The sequence below is a fragment of the Labeo rohita genome, chromosome 6 (assembly GCF_022985175.1).
Source record: "Labeo rohita strain BAU-BD-2019 chromosome 6, IGBB_LRoh.1.0, whole genome shotgun sequence".
NCBI classification, from domain to species: domain Eukaryota; kingdom Metazoa; phylum Chordata; class Actinopteri; order Cypriniformes; family Cyprinidae; genus Labeo; species Labeo rohita.
Window position 1 is genome coordinate 6,784,147 of NC_066874.1, and position 16,049 is coordinate 6,800,195.

General features: G+C 35.7%; 1 protein-coding gene across 3 annotated transcripts in view; it reads right to left on the minus strand.

Moving 5' to 3' along the window:
• Window positions 1–11,555: 11,555 nt before the first annotated feature.
• tmeff2b (transmembrane protein with EGF-like and two follistatin-like domains 2b) overlaps window positions 11,556–16,049 on the minus strand; it is an 88,157-nt gene continuing 83,663 nt past the window's right edge. For 2 of the 3 annotated variants that reach the window (XM_051113260.1, XM_051113263.1), the window contains exon 9: window positions 11,556–12,205. In XM_051113260.1, the coding sequence (XP_050969217.1) occupies window positions 12,109–12,205 (97 nt within the window). In that variant the 3' untranslated portion in view covers window positions 11,556–12,108. The remainder of the gene's footprint in view (window positions 12,206–16,049) is intronic. The other variant, XM_051113261.1, reaches the window with a different exon arrangement.

Sequence of the window (16,049 nt, forward strand, 5' to 3'; positions counted from 1 at the left end):
TGTATGTTTGCCTGTATTTATTTTGCTGGAGTTGTAACCATTCAAAGTTTATTCTGGAAAAAATGTCACACAAACAGTTCTTAGGCCGTGTGAGTGGAGTCATTTTTCCTGCCTGCAGCTGTAGCAGGGGCATAGCGAAACTTAGCTGTAGAACTGGAAAAATTTGCGTTTACATTTCACTATGGAAGGAAATATAGTGAACAGTAAAAACACTGCAAGCATGAAATCTTAAAAACTTGTGAAACCTCCTTGTCATTTTCTTGGGTGTTTGCTTTTTATACACACAAACACAGAATGTCTTAATTGCTCCCGTTTCCTTCTTTCTGCATTGTTTTACATGCTTCCATGATGTCATTTTCCATCCTTTTTCCTTTGCAGGGTAATGGCTATGGAAACACAGACTTCTGAGAGCGGAAAAGAGTCCAATCGTGGTCCTCTGTCCTCTGCTCTGGGGATACTTTACATGCTTGGATAGATTACATAACACATTATCATTGCATACAAGCACATGAATTTTGGCACAAGTTCATATTGTGTTTTTTAAATGCAAAAGTTGACAGGCATGTGCGTGCTTGTATAGCGCCAGCCTCACAGTAGTAAATAACAGGGTGATTTAGAACCTTTCCTTAGTTAGCAAATAGTAGTTTAGCATGCATCTAAATGAGAGTAAAAAGAGGAATTATGAGACAGGATGAGAAGTGTAATCCTGTCTGTTAGGATTACATTAAAAGGGTGGGGATTCCAGCCTTATCAACGTTTTATCTCCATTGTTCTCATTCCGGGGAACTCACAATCTGATCTCTTGTTTTCTATGGGAATATCTTAAAAGACTTAAAGGCATAAGGCTCAGGTTGCATATCTTTTAGAAATGACTTGTCGCCCCCTAGAGATAACACTGTGTAATTGGAATGTCAGAGGGCAAGTGAAGCACAAACAAGACCAGATTGTCAGGAATTCCGCAACTGCTTCCATGGAAACGCTTACAGTGACACAAGTTCAGTGGGAGTCAAAGAGTATTTATGTGTTCTTGAAGCATTTAGGAAGATACTTTGAAATCATCCCAAAATGAAATGCCAAAATGTGATGTAATTTAATAATGTGCCATTGTGCAAAAACTGGGAGCTGAGGAAGTAAACAACATAAAGTTACCCAACTTATGTATGAAGAGAGACTTTTGGAGTCAGAGTTATTAACCAAATAACCCACATAACAGACTTTAAATTTTAAAAATGTTCTAGGTTATACACAGTTTATTAATACTTTGTTTATTAAAATCATTAAAAGTATTTGGCCAGCAACAGTGTTAGAAATGTGTACAGAAAGATACTGGTTTGGTTCACTTAGTATTGTCGTGACTGTGACATGAAGCTGTGGAAACATTTTGTGGCAAAAGTATATTATTTTTTGAGGCCAAGAAAAAATAACATAACATTGAAGAAAAATTAGTTGACAGTGGCATTAAAGGGTTAGTTCACCCGAAAATAAAAAGTAGCCCATTATTTACTCACCCTCCAAGTATCCTAGGTGTATATGACTTTCTTCATTCAGACGAATGCAATCGGAGTTATAGTAAAAATTATCCCGCCACTTCCAAGCTTTAGAATGGCATAGACGGATGTTTCTCTTAATCAGTCAAAAAAAAGTTCTATAAAGTGCATCTGTCCATAATAAAACGTGTCTCACACGGCTCCATGGGGTGAATAAAGGTCTCCTGCAGTGGATCGATGCGTTTTTGCAGGAATAATATCCATATTTGAAACCTAAGATCACTTTAATCTAGCTTGCGCTAACAGTTGTACACAGAAGTCACTCCAGGCAGATGATGTAAGACGTCGGCATTGCACATGCGCTGCTTGGACGTGACAAACGCAAACACACTGGAGAAACCAAAACATACCAACGGTCATGAATTAAAAGTTCAAAATGAGAATTTGTAAAGAAGTAGGACGATTTTGATATTAACTAAGAGAAGACTGGATTTCCTTTGCTAAAGTAAGGAATCTTTGCTTCCTTTGCTCCCGTAAACAAATTTAGGTTTTCAGTAGACTCACAGGTGCATGTGCAACACAAACAACCTACGTCATCCGTCCGGAGCTGCTTCTGTGTACAACTGGTAGTGCAAGCTAGATTAAAGTGATTATTATGTTTTAGATATGGATATTTTTCTTACAAAAACACATCGATTCGCTACAGAAGGCCTTTATTCACTGCCTGGAGCCATGTGAGGCACTTTTTATTATGGATGGATGCACTTTATTGGACTTGTTTTGGACTGATAAAGAGAAACACCTGTTTTTGCCGTTTTAAAGCTTGGAAGTGCCAGGATAATTTTTTAATATAACTCCAATTGCATTCGTCTGAAAGAAGGAAGTCATATACAGTACACCTAGGATGCCTGGAGGGTGAACAATGGGCTAATTTTCATTTTTGGGTGAGCTAACCCTCTAATACAGTGGTTTTCCAACTGGTCCTGCGAGCACCCCTAACACTGCACATTTTCTGTGTCTCCCTCATCTATCACACCTGATTCAACTCATCAGCTTATTAGTAGAAACAGCAAGGCCTGAAATGTGTGTGTCAGATATGAGAGACCTACAAAATGTGCAGTGTTGGGGGTGCTCACAGGACTGGTTTAAAAACCACTGCTCTAATATATAGCTACAGTATATTATATAGAATAATATTATATTGCATATCTCTATTAATTCTGTTTTATGACTAAGTGTCAGTATTTGTATAAAGAAGAAAAAATCATCCCATTCCAATGTTTTTTCTCATTTCTTATTTTTTGAATATTTGTGTATAAATGTGTTGTTAATATATATATATATATATATATATATAAATATGCCATCTTGGCAGCACTATGCAAAAATTACTGTTACCAGTGTTTACTATTTTTCTGTTATTATGTATTGCAGAACATATTGCATAGTTTAGTCTGTATGTAGACCATGCAAACCAAGTCTACATTTACCTGTCTAATGGGAATCCACTGTTTCCCAGAGTTTCCTCACTGCTCTAATGAAACCGTTAGCTGTCAATTAACATTCAAACAGTCTCTAACGCTTCACACTTTTTCTAATTGTTACACTTTTGACTGAGACACCCGAGGCTCATGTGAACAACTCTACAGAGTTGTGACTTCAGCCCCACCTTGTCATGCTAAGCCTAATTTCATTTTTAATTTTGCTATTTTAAGATTCTGCTCATTGAATTTTAATTTTTTTACTGCCTGTTCTTTGTATGTTTTTACATTTTAAACACCTTTCGATGTAGTTTATAATCTTATCATCTTCACTTTTTTTATGGACCCTCTTTCAGCTGCACAGCTTCCTAGAGTTATACTGTAAGTGAGCTGTAAATTTTGTGTGAAGTTTCTCAGCCCACACTAAGCATGATTCATATTCTGCTGTGACAAATATGGAAAATTAAAAGGTACTTTGTATGTCCATTATGCCCTTATGTCTTGTTTAGTGTGACAGTTTACTTGTAGCATTGGTCTTTTTAAAAGCCGTGGCTGCTTTCCATATAGGCACCAGTTTATGTTTCTGCTGGTCAGTGCCCAAACTCAATTACCCCAAATCTCAATCTCAATTTATTAATTATATTTTTATTAATAATAATAATAATAATATTATTAGTAGTAAAAATGAACAGAGAATATCTTGTGTTTTCCAGTGTGTGCTTGAACCCCAGAAATCTCATTATTAAATATTTTGTATGAATATTTTTGCAAATAGCCTTCAAAACCAAACTATGGATACATATTGAGTAGTTTTGTAACAGAAGTTGTATTGCTGTACAGTGTTGGAACATGTTGCAGAGTTTACAGTAGAAAGTTTCATGAAATACCTTATAAATCAAGTGAAATTTGTATAAGTGCAAGTAGTCTATTAAAGGACACCTATTATGCAAAATTCGCTTTTACATGTTGGTTAAATATTGTTGGTAGTGTGTGTACACAGTCACCCTATAATAATAAAAATCCACCCGCTTTGTTTTTTTAATTCCCATAAATCATAAACAGTGTCCCAGAACAGGCCGTTCACAGAATCTGTAAAGTGTGACATCACATTTTACAGGCACCGCCCACGACTGCTGACAGACACTGCTGTATTAACAGAGACCCCACCCTAAGTAAACCGCACACAATCCACTATGTTTATCTTCACGCTAGAGCATTTAAAAGCAGCATTCGAGTAAGAAATGTCTTCTTATTAAAGCTATAAATGTTACTGAGTCCAGAACAGAGAGTGATTTTCTCTTTTTATTTTATTGTTTGGGTATTGTATAATGCTGCTGTCACTTAATACACAGATCTAATGCGATTTGTTTCCAAGCTGTTTACCTTCACAGACATAACCGACTGTACTTTTGTAACTTATGTGTTTTTAACATGAACTTGTGTGTATTTGACAGCGTAAGCACAATAAGATATGAAAGAACTTAGTTTAGGACTCACATGCCATGTAACAGACGTTTTCTGTGCACGTACTTCGGATGTGTGAAAACCCTATATCAGAAGTTTAAACTGATATGGTTGAATCAAAACCAAACAGATGTTTTTCGTCTGAGTATCTGAGGTACCAGCTGTAAAGCCCATGAGCAGCAGCTCATTTGCATTTAAAGAGACATGCATGAAAACAGCACATTTCTGTTTTCACTCAAAATAGGCATTTTCAAAATGATCTGTGGGATATTTTGAGCTTAAACTTCACAGACACATTCTAGAGGCACATGAGACTTATCTCAAAAAAAGGTGACAATGTGAAAATTTCAGTATCATATTTTATATCTCTTCCTTTTTAGGACACAATCAATAAATAATCAAACATATGATACAACAGAGTGCCCCTTCAAACCTTTTGACTCCTGACTCAATTTTTATTCCTTTTCTCTCTCTCTTTTGATCAAGCCCTTTGTCTAAGGTCAATCTTGCATTATTGATCTATCATAAAAAGACTCTGCTCTGTTTGCCTAGGATTCATTCATTATTTACAACTTTCTATCCTCTTTTTCTATTTTTTTTTTATCTCTTTCTGACCTCGACCTCTATGATCCATCTTTTACAGTTTTTCTTTCTTGAGGACCAAACCCACCCCTCCCCTTGTCTTAAATTAACCCCAGAAGCAGACCTCCCTGCTGTTTCTGTTCTGTTGAACGTCTTCTGTACTTGTTATTGAGATTCCCTGCTGACAGCCCGACTCTGGGAAACCTATGGAGAGTGGGGGATCCTGGTGTACCTGGCACTACCATGAGGGAGGAAGATGGGAATCTGTACCTACAGCAAGTCAAGGAAGTAATTGATTGCCTTACAACCTTGAACTCGCCTCAAACACACATCATTCCACAGCCACACACAGCCCTGGTGTAGATTATTCATAACTGTGAGAAAAAAAGCGCCTGTGGTAGCCAGACTTATTTATAAGGCTTCACGCTCCTTCACAGATACAAATCGGCTCATTATATGAGACTCCTGGCAGTCTTTTTTTTGTGTTTTGATGAGAATATAGAAGCCTGAAACAGTATTTTACTAAAGCCGCACTTAAGATGCTCTGAATTTCATTGCATTAGATGTTAAAATATTAAACAAAGTAGTCTTTATGTTAGAGACAGCACATGCACACTTGTAAGGCAAACCACCTAACAAAAAAATTAGGTTTTAAAGTATATAGCAGACCGAGTCTCCTTGAAATGTGTTCAAAATGAACGTCACAATGAAAATTTCTTAAACAAAGTTAAGTATGTGTATTAAAACATACTGAATATCTACAATGATCAGTTACAATTTTTATATTATACAATTTTTTATGGCATGGAAGAAAGCGAAAAGGGAGGCTAAATATGTCTTTACACGCAAATATAACTAATCATTATCAGAATTAATTATTCATGCCAATCAACTTTCAGTGTCACTTTTATATGTCATCAAGTCTGCATATGGCTAAGACAACATGAAAAGACAAACAGAAGAACTCATTTGTATGGTTACCATAATGAAGGGTTATATTAGTGTTCATGTATTAATGTTTAAGATGTTCAAAAGCAGTGGAACAAAGCAAATGTATATATATATACGGACAGGGTTGTAAAAAATGCCATCATTATCTATTATTACCTGTCATTACAAATTTCATATTTTCATTAGTATAAAACATTGAATTGCTTTTATTTTTGTTCACATTTTAATTTTTAATCATGAACCTACTGGATGACAGCGCAGTGTTTATAAACAACAAAATACGCTAGGGCTGGGTAAAGAAAAAAAATTGTTTTCTTGATTTTAATAGATTCTGACTAATGAACCAAAATCGATTCTTAAATAACAATCGATCTTTTGGTCTATTCTGTTTTCAGTTGATTAATAAACTGTGTCTTCCTTCCAAAAAATAGCAATAGGCTAAACAAGTCTCAGATTTCAAATTCTGTCCATTTCATAGGGAAATTCAAGCAATAAATACAGTTTTGGCACTCTTTAATGTGGTGTGATAGATCGTTGTAGCTTCTGGGTACTCGCCTGTGTGTAGTTAAACGCATAGGAAAACATTCGTGACAGTTTTGTTTTTGTTCTGGATCCGGTGCTCTGCTGCTACATTGGAGCGCACTCTCCACCAATTGGACAGAGGTGGGAATTACAGCTACAATTTTACAATAGATCACAATTGTGAACTAGATAAAAAAGTTTGTCAAGACAAACTTTAAGTTGGCTTGAGAAAGCCGGACCACAAAGTTTGAAAAGTTTAAAAAGTTTAAGAAGTTGAAGAAGTTTAACGTTTTTTAAAAAGTTTTAAGTTTGGATGGTTTTCAGTCTGAAATATTTTGAAGTTTTAAAGTTTGAATGCAGTCTGTCAGATAGATATATAGATAGATGAATAGATAGATAGTAATGGTCAGATTATAGATAGACAGATAGATAGATAAATAATTAACATATTAGTATGATTCTAACATTATTAGCAAGTTACTAGCATGTTGCTAGCATGTTTTAACATGATTAGCAAGTTATTAGCATGTTGCTAGTTTGTTTCTAGCATGATTAGCAAGTTGTTACCATGTTTCTGACATGATTAGCATGTTGCTAGCATGTTTCTAGCATGATTAGCAAGTTGTTAGCATGTTGCTAGCACATTTCTAACATGATTAGCAGGTTGCTAGCATGTTTCTAGCATGATTAACAAGTTGCTAGCATGTTTCTAACATGATTAGCATGTTGTTAGCATGTTGGTAGCATGTTGCTAACATGATTAGCAAGTTGTTAGCATGTTTCTAACATTATTAACAATGTTGCTAGCATGTTTCTAGCATGATTAACAAGTTGCTAGCATGTTTCTAGCATGATTAGCAAGTTGTTAGCATGTTGGTAGCATGTTGCTAACATGATTAGCAAGTTGTTAGCATGTTTCTAACATTATTAACAATGTTGCTAGCATGTTTCTAGCATGATTAGCAAGTTGCTAGCATGTTTCTAGCATGATTAGCAAGTTGCTAGCATGTTGCTAACACGTTTCTAGCATTATTAGCAAGTTGTTAGCATGTTGCTAGCACGTTTCTAACATGATTAGCAGGTTGCTAACATGTTTCTAACATGATTAGCAAAGTTGATAGCATGTTTCTAACATGATTAGCAAGTTGTTAGCATGTTGCTAGCACGTTTCTAACATGATTAGCAGGTTGCTAGCATGTTTCTAGCATGATTAGCAAAGTTGCTAGCATGTTGCTAACATGTTTCTAACATGATTAGCAAGTTGCTAGCATGTTTCTAGCATGATTACCATGTTTCTAGCATGATTAAGCAAGTTGTTAGCATGTTGGTAGCATGTTGCTAACATGATTAGCAAGTTGTTAGCATGTTTCTAACATTATTAACAATGTTGCTAGCATGTTTCTAGCATGATTAACAAGTTGCTAGCATGTTTCTAGCATGATTAGCTTGTTTCTAGCATGATTACCAAGTTGTTAGCATGTTGGTAGCATGTTGCTAACATGATTAGCAACGTTGCTAGCATGTTTCTAGCATGATTAGCAAGTTGCTAGCATGTTTCTAGCATGATTAGCTTGTTTCTAGCATGTTTCTAGCATGATTACCATGTTTCTAGCATGATTAGCAAGTTGTTAGCATGTTGGTAGCATGTTGCTAACATGATTAGCAAGTTGTTAGCATGTTTCTAACATTATTAACAATGTTGCTAGCATGTTTCTAGCATGATTAGCAAGTTGCTAGCATGTTTCTAGCATGATTAGCTTGTTTCTAGCATGATTACCAAGTTGTTAGCATGTTGGTAGCATGTTGCTAACATGATTAGCAACGTTGCTAGCATGTTTCTAGCATGATTAGCAAGTTGCTAGCATGTTTCTAGCATGATTAGCTTGTTTCTAGCATGTTTCTAGCATGATTAGCAAGTTGCTAGCATGTTTCTAGCATTATTAGCATGTCCCTAGCATTTTTCTAGCATGATTAACAAGTTACTAGCATGATTCTGTTTGCTAGCCATAGATAGATAGATAGATAGTAATGATTAGATGATAGATAGATGGTTAGATGATAGATAGATAGACAGATAGATGAGTTTGAATGAGTTTAAATGGATTAGAAATACAGTACATAGAAGGGAAGTTTGATTGAGTCTCAAAGGATTCTGGGAGTTTTGACAGTTGGAATTTGAAAAGTGTTGCTCATTTGAACATTCTGTCAATGTAAGTCTATGGGATTTTTCCCAAATTTAATTGCCATTTTTAGGAAAACCTTAAGTCTGATCAATTAGAAAAGATATAGCAACTAACTTCAGATCAGTCTGAAGATCTGGGCTGAGTTTGGAGTTTGTAGAGTTAAAGCTCTAGGAGGAGTTATTAGAGTTGATAATTTTAGTCTCAGAAGAATAATAACTATAAGTTTAAATAGCATATCAGTAAGTTGGCTTTCTCAAGCCAACTTAATAACATTATATATATATAAATGTTGTTCACAAATGAAAATTATATTAAAATATTGTTTTGTGCTGATAGTGTATTCTTTGTAGACATTTTAGTAGTTCACAGGCTAATTCTAGCTATTTAGACCATTAGCGTCAGAGGAACAACCATGCAGACATGTTTAGAATTCGTACGAATTTACCTTAAGGCTTTGGAAATACCAACGGAAAACAGAAGACAACGAGCGCAGCGCTGAAAAGGGGAGGAGCTACATAAAATCTGTTCAGCGTTTTGACGTCGACAGCAATTCATAGAAACGATATTTGAGTGGTACTATGACAAAATGTGTTTATTTTACTATTCACACCAAATAAACTGTATTAAGTCCTCTTCTGATATAAATTCTCTTTATATCTGTCTTTGAGTTTTGTAAAAATAGTGAACTGTCATTTTCAGCGGCACAGTGAGGAGGAAATGACATCATTTGCATTCCCAGATGCCTTTATGAATTTTTTAAATGGGCTCATCACATAAAACAGACATGAAAAACATATTTTTTTTTTTCTCCTGACGTTAAAGACTTCTGAATGCTAATGATAAGGCTATAAACCTAGAGCCATTTTGGTTTGAAATTGTTCCACCCCATTACATTCCCCCCTCACAAGTTTGAATTCCCTGGTATTTTTTTATTTTTTTGTTAATTTAGCTTGGGATGAATTAAATTACTTCTACACAGCATAGGATTTCAAGCATTTCTTGACTGGCAGAATTACAGAAATGTTCTTTAAAAAATTACCTTTTTAACATGGAAGCGAGACATATCCCTTCACAGAACGACTCCTTAATGTCTTCGCATTATGAATGAACAGTATAATGATCCATTTGAGACGCTCACTTGATTCAGCACTGCCATCGTGTGGTCATTGATCATAATGGCAACAAGTGACACGGGAATCATAAAACATTCTCTTTCATGCATCATTTGTAGTTTTATGTCTAAGCTTGCTCACACACACACACACACACACACACACACTCACGCCACTCTGTCTCCCAAGGACTGTTGGATCTGGTTCCACAAGTTACCTCAGGTCACAGAGGGCATTGGTAACGGTACAACACACACGGACACACACATACACACACACTACTTGTTGGCGGTGATTGTATTTGACAGCTCAGAGGCGTAGGAGAGAGCCGGACTGAGGTTGTGACAGCATCTCTGCTGTCGGATCTTGTGGCAGCATTGATTGCTGGGTAATGGGTGCGGCTCACAGCCATCGACCGGCTGCTGGGCTTCATCCGCCTACAAATCCCTTTGGGCCGAAGGAGGCAGACAGACAGACTTTCCTTTCCTGCTCGTGTCAGATTGTGCTAAGAGAAACAAGGTGACGAGAAAGGATGTATCTCAGTCCTAAAGCTAATCAACAGAGTGCTGGGTACCTCTAAATCTGTGAGAGTATTGATATTTTTGACAAGTGACAAGACCTTCAAACTTGGAAGGTTAAGGAGATTTGCAGCAAGGAACGTTGTAGGAAAGTTAAGCACATTTTTAGGAAAACAAGTTTGCTGAAGTGATTGTAACAGCTTATTTAATAGCATTAGTAGTAGTTGTGTGTGTGTGTTTGTGTGTATTAGTTCTGTCAATCGATTAATCACGATTAATCGCATCCAAAAAAGTTTTTGTTTACATAATATATGTGTGTATACTGTGTATATTTATTATGTTTAAATAAAAACACAAACATACAATATATATTTTGAAAATATTTACATGTATATATTTTTATTTGTATAATTAATATTATATATAAATATATTTAATATCTAATTTTTTTCATACAATCATTTTTTTTCATATATCCATGCATGTGTGCATTTTATATATACATAATAAATAAACAGTACATATTTTGTGTAAACAAAAATTTCTATTTTGGATGCGATTAATCATGATTAATCGTTTGACAGCACTAATATATATATATATATATATATATACACACACACACACACACTATAAATTGACTTTGAATGCTAAATTGTGTAAGATATTACAGTTTGTTTTCAGATAATGTGTTCTCCCAATAGCATTTAAAAAAAATCTACATGGTTTTGTTTTTCAGATAAATTTCTTGATTTAAAGTTGTTTTAAAATATTTTTACCGGACAAAGAGACAAAAATACTTCTGATGCACCAATATTAAAAATTCTGAGCAATACAGAACAAGCCGGTAATCATTTATTATGAATGGCCGAGATTTTATACTCTATATCCTTTTGTCTGGCTAAAAATAGAAGACTAAAACTGAAATCAATATTTTTTATCCATCATTCTAAAGTCAATTTAACAATAATGGCATAATGTACTATGTATAATGTACAGAATCAAAATGGATATTAATTTTGAGATTTATTAAATTTTAAATAAGTGTTTTAAAGGTAAAGGTAATCTAAACCTAAAAATAATGCTACTGAGCATGCACAATTAAATATTTAATATAAGCAATAAAAATAGGGTACCGATATACTGTTCATCCCTAAAAATGCCAATTAAGGAAATTACTAACCTTAAAGTGTTACCTGCTTTTTTGCAGTGTAGAAGTCAAAGTCATACACAGTGATGCATCAAATCACATGATATAAATTATTTATTTACATTACAGCAAATTAATACAAAGAAAAAAACAATCACAAGTATGTTAACCTATCGGAAATATATAATACATAACCAAAGAGAGCCCTGGAGAGCTCATTTCTTCAATGGTGTCATAGACAACAAATACAAGGCAACATGTGGCACACCTCTCCAGTCATCCATCACTCATCCATCCATTCATCCTTCCATCCATCCATACACAAGCACTTCTCTTTCCAGATTGTTGCAACCCCAGGGAAGGGCTGTTTTTGGCCGTACGCTCTGACGAAGCTGACTGCCTGTTCTCTTTCCCACTGAGTCTAACTCAAGCCTGCAGGCCAGGTGGAAAAACCGCTGCAGGCCCGTCCCGTGAGGCTGTCCCCTGCTTGCGTCCTATGGGAATCAAGGGACAATAAGGTTTGCACACTGCCAGGAGTCCCGCCTCGGTTCTTACACACACCCAACAACACCTGTATGGAGGGGTGTGTGTTCCCACAATTCCCTGGGGCCTTTTCACCGCTGTCTTTAGCACATGTCACTCTAAGTTTAAGGGTTCGTCAGATGAGTCTGGTGGAGGCCCGCAGGGTGTTTTCGGAGTTGAAGTGTGGAACGTTTTGTTTCTGCCGTGCTATCCGATTCCCACGTGGACACCTTCTGGAAACACACAAGGAAGGAAGTTTATATTCCTCATTCTTCGATTTAATAGAGCTGCACGATTAATTGAAATAAATCCAAAATTGTAAATTGTAGTTTGATTATCAGATTGCAAATACTACTTTAGTGAAACATATGTGCTGTATGTTTCAGTGTGAAGAGTATCTTCTTTCAGAAGAGTCTCAGTAAATGCCGCTCAACATGATTTTATGTCTGCATATGCTTTAAGATGTTAAACATAAAACTATTATTGTATAATATACTTTATTCAATTGTTTTGTACAGTGAAATATTACAATAGTAATAATAATTCTTTATTCATTTAATAAATATAGCAATTAAGGGGCCAGGCACAAAGAAAACAAGATAAGTCAGATCAACTGCATCAGTGATAACTGAACCCGTTTTAAGAAGATGGCTGAAAAATCTTAAATACAACCGCTTTTAATATGAATTAATAGATTATCGCCTTTGACTATTAGGTGGTGCTGTTATCAAATCAGTGTGGTGTGTTCTGTGTAAGGTGACAATGGCACATACAAAGTTTGGTGTCAGTATGTCAAAGCTTTTCATAGATGCAGCCTCAGACAATGTTTGGCATCATGCCTCAACTTTGTTGCGGCACTATACAAAAATGGTTTCGTCTATCTATATAAAATCAGCACAGTCTGAATACGATCTGAATCAAATTTGGTGAAAATCAGACAAATAGTCTAGGAGGAGTTCAAAAAAGTAAAAAGTGTTTAATGAAAATGTCGGACAGGAAGTTTGGACGAAAATGGTAAAATTTATAACTATGTTGTTGGCATTACCCAAGGAATATTTTGAGACCAAAAAAGTTATTAGCATTTTTGGAAATTTCATTATTAATCGTTAATAGCTTCATATGAATGGTATATCACTTTAGCTTTTGACCAATAGGTGGTGCTGTTACCAAATTGATGTGGTGTGGTCAGTGTCAGGTGACAATGGCACACACAAAGTTTGGTGTCAATATGTCAAAGCTCAGCAGAGATACAGCCTCAAATGCAGTTTGGCATCTATCCAGCAAATTCGTTGGTGTGATGAGGTGTAAACGATATCCATTTCATCTATCAACACAACATCCATAACATTTTGCTAATGCAGTCTGAAAATGATCTGAGTCAAATTTGGTTCAAATTAGACCAATAGTGGTTTATCAACATAAATAAAAAATGGTGGACAGGAAGTTCATCTGACTATGACAAAATTGGTATCTATGTTCTTGGCGTGATCCAAAGAATATATTGAGATCAGTCTCATTACAGTAGGCTAATATACTCAAAAGTTATTAGCATTTTTGCATATTTCATTATAACTTTTGAGTACTATCACAGCATGGTGTTGAAGACATATACTAAGTTTTGTAATGATATGCCAATGTGTTCATAAAATATAGCATTTTACAACAAAATTCAAAATGGATGACGCTCAAAATGGGTGACATGGGAAAATTTGGCATGTTGCACCGAATCAAAAGAGACCAGTTTTGTGATTTTTGGCCCAACCATTCAGAAGTTATAAGCAAAACCAGTCATTTTTCATATTTTCTGACCACTAGGTGGTGCTGCACCAAAACGGTGCAGGTAGCCTCAGGTTATTCTTATTATAACACACACCAAGTTTGGTCTCAATGCCCTGAAGCCTTGCAGAGATATAGCTTTACAACCATTTCATGCTTTTCGTCAAATTAATTTGTGCGTTTATCAAGAATTTTTTCAACTAATCAACTTGAACTCCATAAGTTTTTTCCACAATTTGTGTTCCATAAGCAGGTTTTTCACACTATTAACAATTGCATGAACTAAGGAATCAGAAGGAAAAATAATTTTGCTTCTAAAATGTACAGTTCAAAAGTTATTAGCTTAAACATAAGTGAAAACTTGGACAAGTGGTGGCACTAGAGAGTTTGAGTTAGAGACTTGCTATGGTTAATGTTGAGACTGTTCTCTATCAGTGTGCCAAATTTCATAACTTTCCCGCAAGCGGTTCTTTGGGCTGCCATAGACTCAAGAGTGGAAGAAGAAGAATAAGAAGAATGCCAAAGGATACAACAGATGCCTATGCACCTTCAGTGCTTGGCCCCTAATAAAAATAATAATAATAATAAAATATTTATTAACAAACAAGCACAGCAAACTAGGAGATTTTATTATTATTCTTCACAAAAAAAAAGAGATTATATATTACACAAGGGCTGTCAATTAAAAAAACATACAATATATATTGATTTTAAAAATCAAAAGACATTAAAATGAGATTCCTGAAAGTTCCTGAAATTTGTTCCATCCTCTTGCTTACAAACATCGAGTTTTACACAGTAAGGACAAACTTTAACTTCAGCTTTAAATTTAATTGGCTATACAGGTTGAGGAAACAAATCACTGACCAAGTTTTAAAGCATGACATTCACACAACTTCAGGAGTCAATATATTGTTTTTTCCCCATATCATTAAAAATCCTGCCACTGACCTACAGTCTATAGTGGTACATTTTATAGTTGAGTTTTATCAATCTGTCTGAGGTAGACTTTCAAACAGACTGTTTTTATGATATTATCGACCTATGTTCCTTATTACAGCGTTTACATAGTGGTCAGCGGGCATGATTAAATGTGTTCAGTTTTTAACAGGTTGTTTTTTATATAATTAATTTAATTACATGAATAGTTTAAACTGACAGCTCTAATCATAATGTATAAAATGCACAGAAAGAGGGAGATGGAGAGAGACAAATGGAGATCAGATAGCGACAGACAGCCACTTGCTGTGGTTTAAATTGTCTCATTAACAGCTTCTCTCTCTTCCCTAGCAGCTCGGCAGGGGAAACCTTCCACCACAGGGAATCTTTATTATATTTTCCTCATCGCTTTATTAAATGTCATGTTTTGCATAGGGCAGAGTGCGCCCCTGGCTCTTAAATCGGCTCGGAGGCAGCAGGGTACGTGGGGGACACTCATTCCTGACCAGACCAAAGCTGTTCCTGGTTTAATTAGTTCCATCCTCTCGCTCGCAAACATGAAGTTTTACAGAGTGAAGAGAACCTTTAACTCACTGCCTGCACGGGTTGAGAAAACTAATCACCTACCAAGTCTTAAAGCATTAGATTCAGAGTCTCAAATGAACTTTTTGCCACGCCAGCTAATGGCGTGTGAATTAAGAAAATTAACAGTCGTAAATATTCACAAGTTTTGTGCATTATTTTTATTTAAAAGTTTTTTTTTAGTTTTTCCCTCTGTGGCAGGCTGAACCAGTTTCCCTTGCTGAAACTGTAAAGCTGAAAGTGCACGATTACGAAAGTTACTCTTCCAGAATAAAGAATCGACTTTGTACAGCCTAAACGAGTCATTAGTAATTCGAATCCCACCTCCGTAATGTCTACATGTCACAGGGTAGCATATTTGCATAATTCCCACCTATGTTCTACATTGGCCGACTACGAACAACTTGACCCCGCCCACAAACATGTAATTTTACTGATGACTGCTTCACTCTTCAAAGATGGCTTAGTATCAAGTTTATTTGGACCAGCTGGCTCCACTGAATCACAACCTGTAAGTATGATAAATAATAGATTTTATATTTATATTTTCTATCGCGAGTTAAAAATACATAACTATGGCAATGGGCGTATCGTTTCTGACGTGCTGTATGCGGTAGACAAATCATAACAGACTGGACCTTCTGACCATTTAGCAGGGCTCTCAAGTTTTAGAAAAAGTTTGGAGTGAGATTGTATCTGTTGGGAGAGGAGCCTTTCGGCCCCACGCAATTCTCTCCAATTTTTGCTAGAAGTTCAATTTTATCTGTTGGTCATAATTGA